The sequence below is a fragment of the Microcaecilia unicolor genome, chromosome 5, assembly GCF_901765095.1.
Source record: "Microcaecilia unicolor chromosome 5, aMicUni1.1, whole genome shotgun sequence".
NCBI lineage: Eukaryota > Metazoa > Chordata > Amphibia > Gymnophiona > Siphonopidae > Microcaecilia > Microcaecilia unicolor.
The window spans coordinates 124,724,658-124,747,496 of record NC_044035.1 but is presented as its reverse complement, the minus strand read 5'-3'; the positions used below and the strand labels follow the sequence as shown (position 1 = coordinate 124,747,496).

At 43.6% G+C, this 22,839-nt stretch overlaps 1 protein-coding gene across 8 annotated transcripts in view; it reads right to left on the bottom strand.

Annotated features, from left to right (window-relative positions):
* Nucleotides 1–367: 367 nt before the first annotated feature.
* Nucleotides 368–22,839, bottom strand: part of CSGALNACT2 (chondroitin sulfate N-acetylgalactosaminyltransferase 2) — a 121,396-nt gene continuing 98,924 nt past the window's right edge. For 7 of the 8 annotated variants that reach the window (XM_030203253.1, XM_030203252.1, XM_030203256.1 and 4 more), the window contains 3 exons: nucleotides 19,120–19,214; nucleotides 7,972–8,053; nucleotides 368–1,241 (listed from right to left, as the gene is read on the bottom strand). In XM_030203253.1, coding sequence (XP_030059113.1) covers nucleotides 949–1,241; nucleotides 7,972–8,053; nucleotides 19,120–19,214 — 470 coding nt within the window. In that variant the 3' untranslated portion in view covers nucleotides 368–948. Of the gene's footprint in view, nucleotides 1,242–7,971; nucleotides 8,054–19,119; nucleotides 19,215–20,627; nucleotides 20,661–22,839 lie in introns of those variants that run through there. The other variant, XM_030203258.1, reaches the window with a different exon arrangement.

Genomic DNA, 22,839 nt, shown 5'->3' with positions numbered 1-22,839 from the left:
CGCATGCTCGAAGTGAGGGGAAAAGCAGCCGCAGGGCAGGCAATGCGGTGGAGAACAGTGCAGGAGGAAGGCTTCTGCTGGCAGGGCTTCGGGACCCCGCCAGCCAAGCTATGTGGAGTTGCAGCAAGGGGGGGGGGGGGGCAGGGAGGTGTAGCCAAAACGTGCCCCCAACTTTGGGCTCTGGTCCCCACAATTTTTGCGGTCTGGCTACGCGGAGGTCGGGGGGGGGGGGGGGGGGGGGGGGAGGCGGTGGCCCTGCCTGACTGGCAAGGGGTACTCCAGGACAGGACTTGGGAAACACTGGTCTAGTTTATGCAAGGCTCCAGTATTACATATATTTATCAGCTTCTCATGGATTAACGTGGTATGAATTTATACAATTAATTTATTTGTTCCTTTTTTTAAATTGTAAAGATGACAGTGGAAATAGTAACAGACTAACTGAAAATAATAATAATAATTATAAAACAGAGCAGAAAAGGGAGCAGTTTTATCCCCTTAAACTGGCTTCCAGTGCTCTAATTTGACATTTACCAACAGTAACAGACCAGATTTAGCACAGAATTTATCCAGCTTGGATCTCCTGGAAAAAGTCCTTGGTAGATCTGAGTCACTCTGTCTGTGTTAGTATAAACAGACTCCTGGGATGAAGAGATTAATGTGAATCATGTTAATACAAGTCATGCTTTTGCTCTGAAAATAAAGTGAAGGTTTCACTAGGGCATCTTTCTAATTTTTCATGGTGTTGCTCCCCTCCAAATCCATGACAAAATCTTTTCTCCATTCTTTTCTTTTGGAGGAGATATGCATATTGCATACTGGTTTAAAGCAGACCTCCTGTGTTGAAGAACTGCATTTCAATGATGATGCTGGTTTCCTGGTTCATGTAAAAGTAATCGAATGGTCAGTTTTAAAGTAGTAAAATTCTCTCTTCTTGCTCCTTCTCTTTCAACTGTCTGCTTCATTGTTAGTCCTGTATGCCCGCTTACGGAGGTGAGCCTCAATCTCCTCCCTGAAGACCAGCATTCCAAGGTGCGAATGAGAGGCCTCATTCATGGCTTTAGACTGGATACACATTCGGTATTGCTCAGGAGTCAATTCATCCACACAGTGCTTCTCATGCCAGAGATGGAAGAGGCCAGGAACTGGAGTGCGAATCACAACCAGATCACTGTGCAAGTACTTCCTGTAAAGGTGAACATCTTCTCCTCCCCAGCCTTTCACTTCTAAGTCAAATCCATCTGCAAGAACATGACAGGAGAAACCCATGAGTGTATAAGAAATCTGGCATCCATCACACTGCTAAAAGTTGTCACGGTACATAAAAAATTGGTAGAATTTAAAACCCTATGGGCTGGATTTTCAGTGGAGACAGTAAGCCTTGAATATATAGCACCACTATCACCCCCTAATTCCATGGGTGCCCATCTTTACGCTTAACATGCAAAGGTCTGTGTGTAATTTATAGAATAAGGTCCATTATGGGCCTAACTTAATGGTTTAATGAGATTAAAATTGGCTTTAACCAATAATTGTGAGTTATTGGTGCTAATTGTCCCTAATTGGCAGTTAGATGTATAACTGACCTTAGCTGGTATTCTATAAACTGTGTATGGACCTGGGAGGGGAGGGGTAGGTCAGGGACATGCCTACAAATTACACTTGTGGGTTACAGATTATCATCGGTTATAGTTAGGCACCAGCAGCCTTTGGGCCAGCCTGAGTGCTCATGCCTAAAGTTAGGCATGAAACTGTAGACTGAAGCTAGTATTCTAGATCAATAGCTCTGCGCTGAACTGCTGCTATAGAATTTGCGCTTAGCATGCAGCATCCCAGCACCTAAATTTTGGCACAATTTCTTGAATTTACCCCTATCACCGGGATTCTATATATGAAGCCATTTCCATGCGGAAATCAAAGTGTATTCAATAACAATAACTGTAATTTAACTGGTTAACTAGCTAATCAGCGCTGTTAATTGGATGTTAACAAGCAATTATCCACACTAATTAGCATTAAGATTTAAGTGAACAGCTCAGTAAATGCATTCTGTAACGTGGTGTGCGTAAATTCTAAGTCACATAGTTGAAAAGTGGGCAAGGTTATGGGAGTGGAATGGACAGGTCGTGGGCATTTCTAAAATCTATGTACATTGTTATAGAATACACCTGCTCTGCAACTAGTTTACAAATGGGATCTATACTAGATTTTAGTTGGCATAATTGACCGCGATTAAATTTAATCCCGCAGAGCAGCACTTGGCATATTCTATATCGTACACCTAAATTAAAGCGTACTTTACAGAATACGCTTTGATTTCTGCGTGGAGATCAAAGCGCAAGATATAGAATCTAGTCCTATATGTATAGTCAGTGTGACTATTTGTATCTATTTATTTTTAAAACTTATATGCCACCTAATAAAAACTAAGCAGCTTCCAATAAAACATACATAGTCGTAGCAATAGAACAGACTGGACAGAAATATGGCGGCTCGCTTCACTTCAAAACAATTTAAATTCCCTGAAGAGCAAAAGCACAAAGGTCCGGGAACAGCGTTCCACAGCACTAGACCCACAATGGAGAAGGCACTTTTACAAGTAACACAGTAATGTACATGCTTCAGACTTGGAACAACCTTTTTTGCATTATCTGATCTCAGTGGTCTATTTGCATGATAAAACTTTACTGTATTCCAGAAATACACAGGACAGGAACAATTCAAGGCTTAATTCACCTTATACTGTATCCTATACCTTACAGGTAACCAATGCAAATGCTTCAATGCTGGTGACACATGATCAACTCTAGTAATGCAACAAATCATATGTACTGCAGCATTTTGGATAACCTGTAAGGCATGGATTCTCGACTGAGGCAGACCCACTGGATTCTTCACTGAGGCATTACAAAACTCCAGCCTCATCAAAACCAAATACTGAACTACTGTTCAAAAATTATAAGGCTTTAACATCAATTTCAATCTTATTATCAATCACCGATAATAAGGAGCCGATAATGGAGGAGTGGCCTAGTGGTTAGAGTGGTGGACTTTGGTCCTGGGGAACTGGGTTCGATTCCCGCTACAGGCACAGGCACCTCCTTGTGACTCTGGGCAAGTCACTTAACCCTCCATTGCCCCAGGTACAAATAAGTACCTGTATATAATATGTAAGCCGCATTGAACCTGCTATAAGTGGGAAAGCGCGGGGTACAAATGTAGGAAAAAAAAACACATATTTGTCTTTAACCACTACTTCCAGTAATTATTCAGTTTAGGACTGCTGAATATCACCTCTGTATACAGACAGTGGCAGATCAGTTCGATTTTCAGCCCGCCACTGGCTGTAAACATAACTCCACTTGAACATCAGCCTATTACTAATCTAAAAACTGTAATGCTATAAATTTATTATGCTCAGACTCCAGCCAGTGGTGGTTTGCTTTGGAAGAGGTTCTGAACCCAGGACAAAGGTAGTAGAGATTTCTTCTGCTATTTAGATGAAGAGAAAACAAAACAAAGGAAGCACCACAGGATTGAGAGAGTATTTCAGTCTTGTGCAGGGAAACTGCTCTGCCTTTACTCCTGAAAAGTGAGGATGCAGATCAGCCTGCAATCAGGTGCCCAGAACCTGATAGGTCTCCAGACTGTCCTGACAAGGGTCTGGGAATCCAGAAATCCCTGCTGCGGATCTGCTTTTGCTAAGGAACTGTACTTTTGGATTTTTTTTCCTGCTATGTTACCAGACAAGTGTTTATTCTACTTCACAAATATGTCGGTAAACTTTGTTTTGTTTTTTTAAATTATGGAATCACCACAAAACATATGTAGCTGGTTAGTTTTACTGGAGATAAAGTAAATTAAAAACCATGGTGGGGGGACAGGGGATGACTTTTATATACAAAAATATTAACATTTATGTGCCGATTGTGAGTATACACGATTACTTTACTTCTTATATTCCACAACTACCAGTGTGGATCACAACAAGAAGCAACAGGCAAACCCTGCGAATTAACAGCCAGTCAATTAACACATATTAAAATAAGAAAAATTAACATAATCTAATTATAAAACTTAAAAAGTTTTTAGAGCTTTTCTAAAAATAGATAAACTCTGCATTTTTCTCAATTGCATAGAGAGAGAATTCCAAAACAAAGGGGCCTGATACATAAGTCTTGCAGAGTAAATGGTCTTATTTTTCAATTTACTAGGACTGGGATAATGAAGTAAAAAATGATCTCAAAGGCCTCTGTCTTTATTAGCCACTTGAACCCAACCAAGCAAATATTCTGGGGTTAGTCCATAAAGAATCTTATGAACTATAATGCACACCTTAAATTGGATTTGAGCCTCCACTGGTAACCTGTGGAGGTCCCGCAACAACAGGAAAACATTATCATATTTTTGAGCAGAAAAAATTAATCGTGCAGCCGTATTTTGGATAATCTGAATCTTCCTCAAAAGGCCTTTTTGACAGCCTGCATAAATGATATTACTATAATCTAAAACAGATAAAAGTAAACTTTGGACAACCAAAGTTGCATATCTTACATAGGGGGAGATTATATTTATATGGTGCCTTAAAAAAAAATCGGTGTTGAATTCAGAGCCAACTATGTGTATTCTATAAATCGGCGTGATTATAGAATACGCTTAGTTGATATCTCAGCACCTAAAACTACACGCATCCATTTACACCAATGAAGATACCGGCTCACAGATGTAAGCGCACTGAGCCATATTCTGTAACTACACGTGTAAATTTCAGAATGCCCACGAAATGCCTATTTCCCCGCCAATAACCACACCCCTTTTCCCGTGTGTGTTAGATGTTCGGCACACTGCATTACAGAATACGCTTAGCGAGTTGTGCTTGCAAATTCTAATCGGTGCCAATTAGTGCTCATTAGTTTGTTAAGTTATGCGCATTGTTATAGAATCCGCTCGGGTTTTGGCTTGGATCTCTAGGCGCTCTATATAGAATCTGGGGGATAGTGTATAGGTGGAGTTTGGCCGAGTACGAGCAGGACTCGCACTTACAGATGTAACTTATGTATTCAGCGTTTAGGAGCCCACACGCCAACTATTTGGCTGAAGTAAGTGCTGAAGTTTAAGTTTGCATCTACCCATTCACATGAGTATTCTATAAAGGAAAGTGGGTTCTACATTGTTGAGAGTTTCAGAATTACCCTGTGAGGGCCACACAACAAGTTTTCTACCTGGCTGGAAGAAGCTAAGTGTCTTACAAAGGGGTATAACATGTGTATGAGGAAAGAAGGGGAGCAGAATGGAGACGAGATTATGTCTGAAAAACAAAGTCAAAGAACCTTATATTCTTGAAGAGTTTTATTGATGCCAACTGAAAATCACAAGGTACTCTCACTCAGCTACATATGTAAGAGGCACAAGGGATTGGATTTGACAAGGAGTCATACAGTCTAATATGGATGTCACTTGATTATATTATAGTGAACTCCTATTTCTAGTCAACCATGCAACAAAATAACCAAGCCAACATACTAACAGAAAACATTTGCTGCCAGTGGACATTTGTTTTACTGCTCATCTGAGGAAATGAGCTGTGCTTTGTGGCACTTTTAACTGATATCTATGTGTATACGTTTGTGAATGATACTGAGTATCTGTATGTTTTGCCATTTCAAGAGAAGATGAACAGTACGAGTTCTCAAAACACAAAGAATAAATAGTATGCTGGTCCCATTATTTTGTTGCATGGTTGACAAGTAACCCAGGGGCAATTCCATAAAAGACCCTTTGCATGCAAAAATTCCTTCAGAACCTCCCCCCCCCCCCCCACCCATGTGATTTGGCAATGTGCATTATCCCAGTACTGAGTTTTCCATCAGCTGTAGTAAACCAAAAGGATAACATAGTGCAGTAAGCAGGCAAGACTGACCTTCAAGACCTGCAAACAGGTCTGGGTGTTTTTGAGACATCTACAATGAATAGTGGCCAGATAGATTTGTACATGGCTGGTCTAAGAACAAAATTAAACTGTCTAATTCTGGTGCCCTAAACAGCAGGTGTATTTACAGGTACTTGAAGACCAGAACTGCTATTCTTGTACTATTGTACAATAAATATAATCAGTCCTAACATGGAAACTGCCATGGGAAGTGTCACTTGTTCAAAAATCAAACCTCAAAGGCTACAAGAGAAAACTAAGAACACACAAACACTACCTAGAATGAAACTACAATAATACATTTGAAAGGACCTTTTGTCTTATATTACTTGTTTTGTAAGGCTTTAAATCTGGTATTTTACTGCCACTTATCACAGATTTGGCGACATTCATTCAGGCCCCCTTTTACTAAGCGGCGGTAAGCCTAACGCGGGTTTACTGCTCGCTAAACAGGAAGTACCGCTGGGCTACCACAGCAGCCTAGAGGTACTTCCACCCCTAGCGAGCCGCCATATCAGGCGGTAATTGGGCAGTGAAGCGCGTTGCCCGGTTAGCACCAGGTTAGCACGGGAGCCCTTACGCCACCTTAATGGGTGGTGGTAAGGGCTCCCCTCCCCTCCCCTCCCCCCCCCCCCCCCCCCCCCCCCCCCCCCGAAATGGCTGTATAGCAAATGCTTTACTTGCTGCATGGCCATTTCCTGCAGGAGAGACTTTTCTTTTACCTGCTGCAGTAAAAGGGGGCCTCAGCGCATGTGAAAAACACGCACCAACGCCAGCGAAGGCCCCCTTTTGCCACAGTTTGGTAAAGGAGGTTAGCTTAGCAGAGTTTAAAAAAGGTTTGGATGGCTTCCTAAAGGAAAAGTCCATAGACCATTATTAAATTGGACTTGGGAGAAATCCACTATTTTTGGGATAAGTAGTATAAAATGTTTTGTAGGTATTTGGGACCTGGATTGGCCACTGTTGGAAACAGGATGCTGGGCTTCATGGACCTTTGGTCTGTCCCAGTATGGCAATACTTATGTACTTACTGCAAATGCCTCTCTTCCTATTTTTGTCTTATTGGGTGGATATTTGTGGACAAAAAGCAATGGGGCCCTTTTACTAAAGCTTAGTGCGATCTAACGGACATGTGCTAAGAGTCATGTAGCCCACAGGTATGAAATACGATGCGCAGCATTTAGTGCATGCTAATGTCCATTAGCATGTACTAAAAAAGCCCTGAAGAGGAAATGTTTGTACTTCATGTTTTCTCATTTTTTAAACCTGTGTGTATACACACTTATGCCTCTCCTTCAGCTGCTTCTTTCAGATTCCTAGATAAAAGGTAAATACAGGCAAACGAATAGGCCACAAGAGGCTAGATTCTATATATGGCACCAAAAAACCCAGTGCCAAAAAAGCACTATTCTATAAGCCGTGCTTAAAGTTAGGCAAGGTTTATAGAATAGCGTTTATGCCCAGGAATTGCGCCTAACTTCAGGCACGGTTATTTGCACCAACTGAAACGTGTTGCAAAAGTATGCACCTCTTTTCCAAAGTATGAGTAAATGCCAATTAAATCTAATTAGTGCCAATACTTGCTTGTTAAAAAGCCCATTATTGGCACTAATTGGCTCATTATTCAATTAAATTGGGCAGACAACCAAATCTGCGCATGCAATTTTGGGTGACTTATAGAATTAGGAGGGGATGGTCTTTATCTGCCTTCATTTTTCTCTGTTTCTATTTATAGGTAAACAAACCAAAATAAATTCTACCACTGTACAGAAAACCGAAGCCAGAGCCCTAAGTAAAGGAGTAAATCCGTATCACCTGCACTGAGATTTTCAGATTCCTTTCATTCATGCATTTGCTCTGCTGGTGTCATCGAGGCCAGCCACAGTTAACACATTACACCGATATTTAGAATGCAGCTCTCTTAATAGTACAAAGCAACTTTAAATCAAGACGAGCTGAGACGGGAGCCTGTAAGTGCTCTCATTCCTTTCAGTGGATGGTGGTTTTTCTCCTATCCTTTTTCTCTAATCAGGGCTACTCACCTATTGCCAAGAAATCTGTCCGGAACTGGCAGGTCATTCCAAACCCAAAATCACGCCAGAAGCCCGAGTCTTTCTTGTGGACCTGTAGGTTTAGGAGAGTTATCAGGTTAAATTTACATTTTCTAAGTTCTATACCAGATATAAATAGAAATAAAACAAAAACAGAGAAAAGAAAATAAGATGATACCTTTGAAAGATAATCAAAAAATGTATTGTTAGTCCAATAAAAAAAAGGTATCATCATATTTTCTTTTCTATGTTTTTGCTTTATTTCTATTTATTACCATTAAAAGTGGATTAACACCCGTTATAAAATAAGAGCACCTTTTAATTATTTTTCTACAACTAGGTAGATATTCTTTGAGCCTGAATGATTGAAATTTCTATTGGATGCTAAGAATTTGGGTCTCCCTGTTCCTGTACAGGATTAATGGCTGAGGTTCGGGGAAATGTTTAGAGTCTTTTTATCTGTATAACTGTGCCTCTCATTGTCTTTTTTAAATTTTTTAAAACATTTTTCTTACATTGTACCCTGCCTGAAAAATCCATGCAGTAAAAAAATATGCCTAGGCGTATTCTCTAAAGTACACCTACATTTTTATAGAATAGACTAAAATTTCTGCAGTGTGTATAGACTACGCAGAGTGCCTCTCCACACGACCAAGTTTAGTCGCAGCCATTTAGGTCATGGTTTACTTGGTGTAAATCCCGATGCCTACATTAGGCGCAGATCAGGTGTATTCTATAATAATGCACATAAATTTTAGAAATAACCACATCCCGCCTATGGCCACACCCCCTTTCCAACTATGCAACTACGAATTTAGGCACAGCATGATATAGAATACACTTAGCGAGTTGTGTGCGTAAATCTCAATGCTAGTTAGTGCTGATAATTGTTGTTAAAATCTAATTAACAGCGCTAAGTTAACCAATTAAGTTATATGCATTGTTATATAATACGCTTCGATTTCTGTGCAGATTTTTAGGAGCCATATATAGAATCCGGGGGTAAGTGATGCTTAATTTTTGCTATTTAGCAATTTCTCTTTGTAATTTTGTGGTTTCTCTCTTTTTATGCTACTGTACTTTTCTTGATCAAGTTATCCTCGAGTTATCAGACTGAAAATTCCATAAATAAAAAAAATAAGACAGCAAACAGGCAAAAGTATGGGGATAATGCTATGAAACAGACACTTGTAATCAATAACGTGGTCTCAAAACCAATCTCAAATGGGTGCTCAAAAAATAGTCCTCTGTATATATATATATGAGAATCCCATTATATCTTAATATTTTTAAGAACCATCAGAAAGTGGATAGCATTGCTTTTTATCACCAGTTCAAGACTCTTGACATCATACCCAATATCCTCATTGGTCCAATTTTTTCTTTTTACAATTTACTCTTTTTCAAACAATTTTATTTAAGGAATATAAAATCACTTTCATATCTTCTTCCTTATATCATCATACTACTTCAATTTCTATAACAGATAAAGTTCCACTTATCTTAAACAGTTCAGCTCTTTATTTTCAAAAACGTATTATACAGAAACCCTGTCCAACATAGCGCTACAATTCACTACTCTAGCTGCATCAGGGATAGGTTTCTTTTTCTGGCATAATGTATGTTCAAAGCAGTCAATTTTATAAGAACCTATTTACATGTAAAAATCGGAATTTTAAGAGAAAACCTGGGGCCCTCTTTACTAAGCCGTGCTGTAGGCGCGCTGTTTTTAATGCATGCTAAAAATCAGCACGCGCTAACACTAGAGACACCCATAGGAATATGGGTGTCTCTAACATTAGCGTGTGCTAAAAATTAGCGTGAGGTAAAAACGCTACCGCATCTTAGTAAACAGGGTCTCTGGTTTATAATAAATCCTCAGACCCCTAAATTCTATATATGGCACCCAACGCTGTATGCACTAATTTAGTCACACAGCCAAATTGTGTGCACAACTTAATTCAACAAGCCAATCAGCGCCGATAATTGGCAATTAACAACCATTACTGGCACTAATTGGCAAGTAGGATTTACATGCATATCCGATTCTATAACGGAAAGTGCCTAAATCCTATTGCATGTAACAATTTGGGGGCGTGTTTAGGGGGTGTTCCAAGATTTTATGTGTATTGATACAGAATCACATCTAAGTTCGTCTAACTTAGGCGCCAGTATTTCAGCCTGCTTATAGCAGGTCTAATCGCAGCTGTGTACAGTTAGGCACAGCTTAGTGCTAAGCGAGATTCTATAAAGGATGCATACTCCTTATAGAATTGCGCTAAATGCATTTCATTTTTGGCACTGGTTTTAGGCGCAACTTACACAATTTACTCCAGAATGTCTAATCCCAGTATCATCCTTTTATAAGGACTTTGTTCCACTTAAGCATTCACACTTCCTATAATCAATACAAACTTCTGCTGAACATTTTTCTGAAATGATTATAGAATCACTCAAGACTTATCTATAAAAGTTGGTGAACAGATAAGGTTTGTAATCTTACTGATTGTGAATGAAACCATTACATGAGTGGAAAAAAAAGCATGCACTCAATCTAAACGATAAGTAGAGTTTCTGGGTTTCAGTACAAACCACAAAGCTTCTGATAAAATCCTCTTCTATGAGAAACAAAAATAGCCCATTGGTTTAATTTTTTTATTTATGAAATTTTAATTTATGTACATTCCAACACGTTCACAAATGGAAATAAGAATAATAAAAGAAAGAAAGCAATAATTATCTCAAATAAACCTATAGTTAGTCCATAAGTAATGGATCCAACATTAGAAATAAAATTAAAGGGAAAATATTCCAGATAAACCAGAAATATTTCAAACAGCAGTGTGCAAGAGCGTTCAAACTAGTCATTATAAGACGCGGAACTTTCCCTAGAAACTAAATAATCAATCAGTTGCTTGGGCTCAAAAAATAGGAAATTAACAGAACCACAAGTAATAAAACATCTACATGGAAATCTCAAAGAAAATGTTACTCCAAGAGCCAAGGCTCTAGGCCGCAAGGCCAAAACGTCCTTCCTCCTTTTCTGGGTCTCACTACATAAGTCAGGAAAAACTCATATTTTAGAGCCTAAGAAAACCACATCCGTTTTCCTGAAGTATGAACATACGATTACATTTCTACCATGTTCAAGTGCAAATCTGGCAATCAATGTTCTTTCTTCAGTCACAACTTCAAGAGAGCTTTATAAAAAAGCTTTCAATTCCATAGTCTCATGAGATCGTTGGTTTAAACCAAATACCTCCACCAAGTCCATCTTCATTCTTAAGACAGATCCAATTGGAAACTCGACTTTCATCATTATAAACTAAAAGTAGCTGATTCCAAGTGAAAATACTATAGCAACTTAGTGGGCCAGGACATCCTCAACAATAAAAAAAAAAAAACTATTCAACCTAGTCAGAAGCCTAACCGCCACCTACACTGCAGACAATATACTTCAAACATGTTCCTCCACCCAAGAACTAGCTATTTCACATGTCAAACAATATCTATGCAAGAGCAATCAGATCCTACTACTTCAGTTCAACATTTCGACAGTGTTCGATGCAGTGGATCACATGATATTACTCAAATGACTAAATTAGATAGGAATAACAGGCTCTGTCTTCAATGAATTCCTTTCGAACCGAAGCTACACTGTAAAACAAAACAAATTCCTTTCCAACTACTGGATCCCAAAATGTGGTGTCCCCCAAGGATCCCCGCTCTCTCCTATTCTGTTTAACTTCTTCATGTCTTCCCTCAGTTCAATGCACCTGGAATTAGGAGAGCTACTGTTATTATATGCTGACGACAACATGCTCCTCCTACCGCTAACATCTTCTCATCAAGATCCATTCGAAGTTGTAACAACTGGGATGAATGCTATTCAGACCTGGGCTTCAGCAAACAAACTAAAACTGAATGTGGAAAAGACAAAGATCTTATGGTTCCGGAATCAAGGAGTCGAGATCCCAACTTCAATAACACTATCCAACGACAGAACCTTCGCAGTTGAATCAGAAGCCACAGTGCTTGGGGTCTACCTAGACTCCTTCCTATCATTCTCATCCCATATCAACCAACTATGGAAAAACACAATGTTTAAAATGAGACAACCACTTTTAGTCAGGTCACTATTTGATCATAAAGCCTTTGCACTACTGGTCCAAATGCTGATCCTACCACATCTGGACTACTGTAATGTCTTGTTCTTTGGTATTAAGACCCAATACCAGAAAAAAACTGCAGATCATGTACAGAACACAGCAGCAAGATTAATTTTCAAACTGGATATAGCGAATGATACATACCTGTAGCAGGTGTTCTCCGAGGACAGCAGGCTGATTGTTCTCACGACTGGGTTGACGTCCACGGCAGCCCCCACCAACCAGAACAAAACTTTGCGGGTGGTCCCGCACGCAGGGCACACCCACCGCGCATGCGCGGCCATCTTCCCGCCCGTGCGCGACCGTTCCCGCTCAGTTGAATGACAAGCAAAAATATGAAATGCAACTCCAAAGGGGAGGAGGGAGGGTAGGTGAGAACAATCAGCCTGCTGTCCTCGGAGAACACCTGCTACAGGTATGTATCATTCGCTTTCTCCGAGGACAAGCAGGCTGCTTGTTCTCACGACTGGGGTATCCCTAGCTCTCAGGCTCACTCAAAACAAGAACCCAGGTCAATGGAACCTCACGACGGCGAGGGTATAACAGAAATTGACCTACGAAGAACAACTAACTGAGAGTGCAGCCTGACCAGAATAAATTCGGGTCCTGGAGGGTGGAGTTGGATTTACACCCCAAACAGATTCTGCAGCACCGACTGCCCGAACCGACTATCGCGTCGGGTATCCTGCTGGAGGCAGTAATGTGATGTGAATGTGTGGACAGATGACCACGTCGCAGCCTTGCAAATCTCTTCAATAGTGGCTGACTTCAAGTGAGCCACCGACGCTGCCATGGCTCTGACACTATGAGCCGTGACATGACCGCAAGAGTCAGCCCAGCCTGGGCATAAGTGAAGGAAATGCAATCTGCTAGCCAACTGGAGATGGTGCGTTTCCCGACAGCGACCCCTATCCTGTTAGGGTCGAAAGAAACAAACAATTGGGCGGACTATCTGTGGGGCTGTGTCCGCTCCAAGTAGAAGGCCAATGCTCTCTTGCAGTCCAATGTGTGCAACTGACGTTCAGCAGGGCGGGTATGCGGTCTGGGAAAGAATGTTGGCAAGACAATTGACTGGTTAAGATGGAACTCCGACACCACCTTTGGCAGGAACTTAGGGTGAGTGCGGAGTACTACTCTGTTATGATGAAATTTAGTATACGGAGCATGAGCTACCAGGGCTTGAAGCTCACTGACCCTACGAGCTGAAGTAACTGCCACCAAGAAAATGACCTTCCAGGTCAAGTACTTCAGATGGCATGAATTCAGTGGCTCAAAAGGAGGTTTCATCAGCTGGGTGAGGACGACGTTGAGATCCCATGACACTGCAGGAGGCTTGACAGGGGGCTTTGACAAAAGCAAGCCTCTCATGAATCGAACGACTAAAGGCTCTCCAGAGATGGCTTTACCCTCTACACGATAATGGTAAGCACTAATCGCACTAAGGTGATTCCTTACTGAGTTGGTCTTGAGGCCAGACTCTGATAAGTGCAGAAGGTATTCAAGCAGGTTCTGTGCAGGACAAGAACGAGGTTCTAGGGCCTTGCTCTCACACCAAACGACAAACCTCCTCCACTTGAAAAAGTAACTCTTTTTAGTGGAATCCTTCCTAGAGGCAAGCAAGACACGGGAGACACCCTCAGACAAACCCAACGAAGCGAAATCTACGCCCTCAACATCCAGGCCGTGAGAGCCAGACACTGAAGGTTGGGGTGCAGAAGCGCTCCATCGTTCTGCGAAATGAGGGTCGGAAAAAACTCCAATCTCCACGGTTCTTCTGAGGACAACTGCAGAAGTAGAGGGAACCAGATCTGACGGGGCCAAAAGGGCGCTATCAGAATCATGGTATGGTATGGGAGGATAAGCATACAGGAGGCCGGACCCCCAATGGAGGAGAAAGGCATCCGACGCTAGTCTGCCGTGTGCCTGTAGTCTGGAACAGAACAGAGGCAGCTTGTGGTTGGTCTGGGAGGCGAAAAGGTCCACCGAGGGGGTGCCCCACTCTCGGAAGATCTTGCGTACCACTCTGGAATGGAGCGACCACTCGTGCGGTTGCATGACTCTGCTCAGTCTGTCGGCCAGACTGTTGTTTACACCTGCCAGGTATGTGGCTTGGAGAAGCATGCCGAACTGGCAGGCCCAACGCCACATCCCGATGGCTTCCTGACACAGGGGGCGAGATCCAGTGCCCCCCTGCTTGTTGATGTAATACATGGCAACCTGATTGTCTGTCCGAATTTGGATAATTTGACAGGACAGCCAATCTCTGAAAGCCTTCAGTGCGTTCCAGACCGCTCGGAGCTCCAGGAGGTTGATCTGAAGATCCTTTTCCTGGAGGGACCACAGTCCTTGGGTGTGAAGCCCATCGACATGAGCCCCCCAGCCCAGGAGAGACGCATCCGTCGTTAGCACTTTCGTGGGCTGTGGAATTTGGAATGGACGTCCCAAGGTCAAATTGGTCCGAATGGTCCACCAGTGCAGTGAATTGCGGCAGCTGGTGGAGAGGCGGATGACATCTTCTAGATTCCCGGTGGCTTGATACCACTGGGAAGCTAGGGTCCATTGAGCAGATCTCATGTGAAGACGAGCCATGGGAGTCACATGAACTGTAGAGGCCATATGACCCAGAAGTCTCAACATCTGCCGAGCTGTGATCTGCTGAGACGCTCCGGTCTGTGAAGCCAGGGACAGGAGGTTGTTGGCCCTCGCTTCTGGAAGGAAGGCCTGAGCCGTCTGAGTATTCAGCAGAGCTCCTATGAATTCCAGAGATTGGGCAGGCTGGAGATGGGACTTTGGGTAATTTATCACAAACCTCAGTAGCTCCAGGAGGCGAATAGTGCACTGCATGGACCGGAGAGCTCCCACCTCCAAGGTGTTCTTGACCAGCCAATCGTCGAGATATGGGAACACGTGCACTCCCAGCTTGCGTAGATACGCCGCTACCACCACGAGGCACTTCGTAAATACCCGTGGGGCAGAGGCGAGCCCAAAGGGCAGCACACAATACTGAAAGTGCCGTGTGCCCAGGCGGAATCTGAGATACTGTCTGAGCTGGCAGTATCGGGATGTGAGTGTATGCGTCCTTTAAATCCAGGGAACATAGCCAATCGTTTTTCTGAATCATTGGCAGAAGGGTGCCCAAGGAAAGCATCCTGAACTTTTCTTTGACCAGGAATTTGTTCAGGCCTCTCAGGTCTAGGATGGAACGCATCCCCCCTGTTTTTCTTTTCCACAAGGAAGTACCTGGAATAGAATCCCTGCCCTTCCTGCCCGGGTGGTACGGGCTCGACCACATTGGCGCTGAGAAGGGCGGAGAGTTCCTCTGCAAGTACCTGCTTGTGATGGGAGCTGAAGGATTGAGCTCCCGGAGGACAATTTGGTGGAAGGGAGGCCAAATTCAGGGCGTATCCGCACCGCACTATTTGGAGAACCCACTGGTCGGAGGTTATGAGAGGCCACCTTTGGTGAAAAAATTTTAACCTCCCCCCGACCGGCAGATCGTCCGGTACGGACACTTTGAGGGCGGCTATGTTCCCATGGATCCAGTCAAAAGCCTGTCCCCGGCTTTTGCTGTGGAGGCGCCGGGGGCTGCTTAGGCGCACGCTGTTGACGGGAACGAGCGCGCTGGGACTGTCCCTGTGCCTGACGAGGCCTTCGGGCCGGCTGGGTGTACCTACGCTTGTTAAAGGCGTAGGGCGCAGCCTGCCTGGCCCGGGAAAAACGTCCACCTGCTGAGGTGGATGCTGAAGGCGCCCAGTGGGAGAGCTTGTCGAGGGCGGTTTCCCGCTGATGCAGTTGGTCCACCAGCTGCTCGACCTTCTCACCAAAAATATTATCCCCCCGGCAAGGGACGTCGGCCAGTCTCTGCTGGGTGCGGTTGTCCAGGTCAGAGGCACGCAACCATGAGAGCCTGCGCATCACTATACCTTGGGCCGCAACACGAGATGCCACGTCACAGGTGTCATATATACCCCTGGACAGGAACTTTCTGCACGCCTTCAGCTGCCTGACCACCTCCTGAAAAGGCCTGGACTGCTCTGGCGGGAGCTTGTCAACCAAGTCCGCCAGTTGCTTCACATTATTCCGCATGTGGATGCTCGTGTAGAGCTGGTAAGACTGGATGCGGGTCACGAGCATGGAAGATTGGTAGGCCTTCCTCCCAAACGAGTCCAGAGTGCGAGACTCCCGCCCCGGGGGCGCCGAAGCGGTATCCCTCGAACTCCGTGCCCTCTTGAGAGCAGAGTCCACGACCGCCGAGTCATGAGGCAATTGGGGCCGCATTAACTCTGGGTCCGAGTGGATTCTGTATTGGGACTCTGCTTTCTTGGGGATGGTGGGATTAGATAATGGTCTCAACCAGTTCCGAAGCAGTGTCTCTTTGAGGACATTGTGCAACGGCACCGTGGAGGACTCTCTAGGTGGTGATGGATAGTCGAGGACCTCGAGCATCTCAGCCCTCGGCTCATCCACAGAGACCACAGGAAAGGGAATGCAAATAGACATATCCCTGACGAAGGAGGCAAAGGAGAGGCTCTCAGGTGGCGAGAGCTTTCTCTCTGGTGAAGGAGTGGGGTCAGAGGGAAGGCCCACAGACTCCTCTGAGGAGAAATATCTGGGGTCCTCCTCCTCCCCCCACGAGGCCTCTTCCTCGGTGTCGGACATGAGCTACTGCAGCTCAGTCCTCAGCCGGGCTTGGCTCGACGTCGAGGCACCGAGGCCTCGGTGGCGTCGTCGAGCGGTGGACTCCCGCGCCGGCGGGGATGAAGCTCCCTCCATCGACGGGGACTCTACCTGCGTGGCGGTCGAGACCGGCACCGCAAGCGGCGTCGAAGGCCTCGGCACCGGGCTAGAGCACGCCGGCGCCGGCACAGTCTGGCGCATCAGCCCTTCCAGGATCCCCGGAAGGATTATAAATAATCTCTGTAAGCTCTTACAGCTCCAGTATACCCAGTTCAAAATAAGACAGCCAATGTAAATTCTCAAATTGGACATAAAATGGACTAAAATGAAAATAAAATGATTTTTTTCTACCTTTGTTGTCTGGTGACTGTTTTTCTTTCCATATTGGTCCCAGTCTGTGATTCTGCTTTCCTTTGTTTTCGCTTAACTCTTCTGCGCCATTTGTCATTTTTGTCTCCTTTTTCTTTGCTTTCTTCAATATTTTTCAGGCTCTCTCTCTGACCAGATTTAATTCATTCTTACTATCCATTCTTTAATTTCCTTCATCTACCTGTGGCTTTTCATCTTTTCCTCACCCTTGTTCTCCCCATGCCCCTTCCTCTTATTCTCCAGTCTTTCTCTATTCCCCTTTTCCATCCAGCAGCTCTGCTTTCTCTCCCCATCCTTCCATCTGTTTTCCCTTTCTCTTTCCCCATCCTTCCATCTGTTTTTCCCTCTCTCCCCAATCCTTCCATCTGTGTTTTTCCCTCTCTCTCCCCATCCTTCCCTCTGTTGTTTTCCCTCTTTCTCTCTCTCCCCAATCCTTCCATCTGTTTTTCCCCTCTCTCCCCAATCCTTCCATCTGTTTTTCCCTCTCTCTCCCCATCCTTCCATCTGTTGGTTTCCCTCTTTCTCTCTCTCCCCAATCCTTTCCTCTGTTGTTTTCCCTCTTTCTCTCTCTCCCCATCCTTTCATCTGTTTTTCCCCTCTCTCCCCAATCCTTCCCTCTGTTGTTTTCCTTCTTTCTCCCCAATGCTTCCCTCTGTTGTTTTCCCTCTTTCTCTCTCTCCCCAATCCTTCCCTCTGTTTTCCCTCTTTCTCTCTCTCCCCAATCCTTCCCTCTGTTTTTTTCCCTCTCTCTCTCCCCAATCCTTCCCTCTGTTGGTTTCCCTCTTTCTCTCTCTCCCCAATCCTTTCCTCTGTTGTTTTCCCTCTTTCTCTCTCTCCCCATCCTTTCATCTGTTTTTCCCCTCTCTCCCCAATCCTTCCCTCTGTTGTTTTCCTTCTTTCTCCCCAATGCTTCCCTCTGTTGTTTTCCCTCTTTCTCTCTCTCCCCAATCCTTCCCTCTGTTTTCCCTCTTTCTCTCTCTCCCCAATCCTTCCCTCTGTTGTTTTCCCTCTCTCTCCCCAATCCTTCCCTCTGTTGGTTTCCCTCTTTCTCTCTTCCCCCCCCCCCAATCCTTCCCTCTGTTTTCCCTCTTTCTCTCTCTCCCCAATCCTTCCCTCTGTTGTTTTCCCTCTCTCTCTCTCTCCCCAATCCTTCCCTCTGTTGGTTTCCCTCTTTCTCTCTCTCCCCAATCCTTCCCTCTGTTGGTTTCCCTCTTTCTCTCTCTCCCTAATCCTTCCCTCTTTCTCTCTCTCCCTAATCCTTCCCTCTGTTGGTTTCCCTCTCCCTGCCAAGTTTCCCGCGAACGGCCCGAAGTCGCGACGCCAGCCCCTATTTACGGCAGCTGCTGCTTCTCCTGTTGAGCAGCAGCGGCCGCTACACAAAGAACAAGAAGATTTAAAAAAAAAAATTGAAACCTGGCTGAAACGCGGCACCCCGGCACTGTAGACAGCCATTAGGCATTGGCTGTTGCCCCGCAGCTGCTCCTCCTCTTGCCTCTACGTCACTGCCCCTGGAGGAAGACCCCGGAGGAGCGCAGTGACGTAGAGGCAAGAGTAGGAGCGGCTGCAGGGCAACAGCCAATGCCTAATGGCTGTCTACAGTGCCGGGGTGCTGCGTTTCAGCCAGGTTTCAATTTTGTTTTTTTTTATCTTCTTGTTCTTTGTGTAGCGGCCGCTGCTGCTCAACAGGAGAAGCAGCAGCGGCCGGAAATGGGGGCTGGCACTGCGTGCGGGACATGGACTCATGGGGCGGGGGGAGCAAAAAAAAAAAAAGTTGCCGGTATGCCGTACCGTTGCGTACCGGCACAAAAAAAGCACTGGGTATATAAGATCTGAATTGAATTCTGACTGTGTAAAGGGCACAGTTGCAGTACATTAAATACGTTTGTGTCTCAGATAGTAAATGAGTCCACAGTTTATTCCTTACCAGCTGTTGTTCTATGGGGGGTGGCACATCTTGATTGGCATAAACAATAGCAGGATTATAAAGGCTGAATACCACTGGATAAAACACCTTCTTGCCTGCAAAAACAGAATAGCAAGTATCTCAGTGATAGAGCATTTCTAAACAGAAGAGGTCTAATGTGTGTATGCAAGTAAAAATGACAGAAGCTGATAACACCTTGTATGTTAACATTTAGGGCTTGTTTACTAAACAGCACTAAGGGCACATTAAACGCTAAAGACACTCATGGGAATATATGGGTGTCTCTAACGTTTAGAGCGCACTAAAAACACTAGCGCATCTTAGTAAATAGGGCCCTTAGGGCTTTATTCTATAAAGGTTATGCTCCTAAATTTATGAGCATAATTTACGCTCCTAAAGTAATTTAATAATTTAGGAGCATCAATTTTAGGAGCGTAAATTTAGGAGCATAACTTTTATAGAATAAGGCCCCTAATGGATAAGATTCCACTTTGGAATAACAAGAATGACTAATCAGTTTATTGAAGCATGAGCTTTAATGGATGAGTTTTGGCAAACTAACACAACTACCCCCGGAAGTTTATGTGATGTATTAAAGTAAGGTTCTCCTATAGTAAAGGACCAAGATATGGCTTTACTACAACATTCTCTGATCCAAAAAAGGTTACGAAGAGAACAGATTCAGTACTAACAACTGGAGAAGCAGCTCAACTTAGACTCAAGCCAAGCAAGTTGAAATATGAAAACGTTCCCCGACCCCATGCCCACACAGAAGCAATGCCACTAAAGTTTTCTCTCTGTATATACTTTGCTAGATTTGTGCTTTTGTCACTCTGTCAGTCATGCTCCAAATATCACTTTTGATAGCTTTTGAGGGCATTTAGGGTGGAATTCAGTAAACGGTGCCCAGAAAGCACCCTTTATAGAATACTTGCTTAGTGTGGATTTTGCGCCTAACTTCGGGCACCATCATTTATGGCTACCAAACCCTGGTGTACATGCTGGCACCCAATTTATGGCAGTTGGGTGCATAACTGATAGTACTCGAACACCATATCTAATTTCTTGGAATGCCCTCTGACCCGCCCATGCCCCTCCTCTTTGGAGTTCTGCACTATGAAATTTAGACGCAGACCCCCAGATTCTATATAGTGTACCTACAGATCCGCGCCGATATTGGCATGGATTCTATAACAATGCGTGTATTTTAACAAGCTTAACGAGCTAATGAGTGCTGATAACAGCATGTAACAAGCAATAATGAGCACTAATTGGCACTAGTGACAGAACAGTGTGTTTTAAGCCTGCGATAACTGTTTTGATGTTTTCTTGCAATGTATTTCTCTAGTTTGGCCAGCAGGTGGTGCATATTTATGCTTAAAGCTGTTACAGAGAACTGACCTTTCCTTCTTTAGTTAACACAGAGAAAGGGGAAGTGCCTGCAGTGACGTCGCCAGCTATTTTCAAATGTTGTTCTCAGCTCTGATTGGCCTGGAGTTTGAAGTTACCCAGGAGTTACTGGCTTTTGCTCCAGTTTCAGCCTGGGAGAAGAGAGAGAGAAATCTCTTTGCTGAAGCCCTGTAAAAACAGTTATATTTGATAACTGGTGAACAGATATGTGTCCTGATCTCCCCAGGTACTACTTAGATATTAAACAGATGTTTAGTTAGTGCTATAATTGATACATATTTCAGTTACCTGTTATTGTTTTGCTGATTGCACTTTTTCTGTTTCAATTTTTCAGACAATAAACAATTTTAGTTTATTGCCCCTGCTTGTCTGGACTGATGAAGAATCCTAGTGGTTTGTGTGTTGGGTCTGTGAGTGCTTTCTAGGAACTGTAGGACCACTGGGAGAGTGGGCTCCAGTAACCTAGAAATCACTAGGGATAATATGAGAGCGGGAGACTCGCCCAGAGGCGGTTGAGACCCAGTCTGTGGGAGGAGGGTGCTAGTGTAGAGCACAAGCGGCAGGTGCAGGTGGACCTGAGCTGTGTTGGGGATAAACCCTTTAAGTGGCCATGGGGAACTCCAGGCGGGTGGCTAGGCATTTTGTGACAGCACTGATTAGAATTTAGGCACACAACTCAATAAGCGTCTTCTGTAACGATGTGCGCTGAACTTCTTTTGTGCGCAGGCGAAAGGAGCATGGTTATGCGCGGGGAAATGGGCGTTTCGTGGGCATTCTGAAATTTACGCACCTAGGTACAGAATATGGCCCGGTGCCCCTAAATCTATGTGCTGGGATTTATGCCACATTTTAATTGGTGTAAATGGATGCACGTAGATTTAAGCACTAAAATATCAACTAAGTGTATTTTATAATTGGCGCCTAAATCTAGGTACTGATTATAGAATATGCTTAGTTGGCACTGACTTCAGTGCCAATTTTTTTAGGCACCATGTATAGAATCTCTCCCAGAATGTATAGAATAGTGCCTAGGGAAGATGTGTGCATAACTCCAAATTGCCAATTAACATCAATTATTGAATGTTAATGCCTCATTACCTCATTAATTTGCACGCAGATTTGCAATTGGCACCCACTTTGCTTGCCCAACCTTGGGTGATCTATACAGAATCCTGGGGTTAATGATTTATTTTCTTTCCTTAGTGTGCTTTTGGTAGTTCATAAAAAAAAACTATGCCTTAATAACCTTAAAATGAAGGTGAGATAAAATAAAACCAATTTTCTTAAATAAAATTTCCTGTAAGTTTCACATGGATCTAAATATGTTTGCATATTTAAAATGAAATTCTCATTACTGCCCAGCTTCTGCACACAATTACTCAGCAAACATTCACATATTCATTAGGAGAGTGGGGGGAGCACACTGATGGGCTGATGATCAGAAGCAAAAACAGGTGCTAGAGGATATTAATACCATACTAGTGCCTGAACTTGCACTAGGCCACCAGGGCCATGCTGTTTGGGGTCTGCATTTGGGGTCTGTGTTTGACAGGTCTGCATTTTTGACAGCCCAGACCTGTCAAACAAGTGCGGGAAGATTGAGCCTGAGCATCCTCCCGCATTTTACCCTATGATCAGAGATAATAACGCACATAAATTTGCATGCTATTATCTCTGATCATAGCAGCGGTAAAGCCCTGCGCTGTTCCAATGCTATTTTTAGAGCGCTGTTTGGAACAGCACGGGGCTTTCAATCATCTGGGCTGAACATACAGATTTGGTTGTTGGGGAACAGGGGAAGGGACAACAGATCACTTAATTCACAGGATTTATTATTATTATTTGTTTGATGTCTGTAAGGGAGTGCCACCTTCAAGATTATTATGGGGAGACAACTCTCAGGTAATCAGAAGATGCACCAAATTCAATGGCCTTAAACCTATTGACTATTTATATAATCATGGGTCTTGAAAGCAGACCTACTACCAATATAAAACCAGGAATTATGACTATTTTTGGACCTGTAATTATTTTTCAACAAGTGTTTTATTTGATAAATAAAAGAAACAGAAATTATGTAGAAAATAAAATTCTCTCAAAAAAAATGTTTCCCTCATTTTGAGGAGTAATATAGTTTAGCATCATACATTCAAATAGAGAGTTATCTTTCTTTCCATATTTAAACACCCCTGAGTTATAAGGATTAGCAGAAAAAAAGTAGTAATCAGACATTATGAATTGTCATTTCGAAAAACAAGCAAGATCAATGGAATATGTACTACTACTACTTATCATTTCTATAGCGCTACT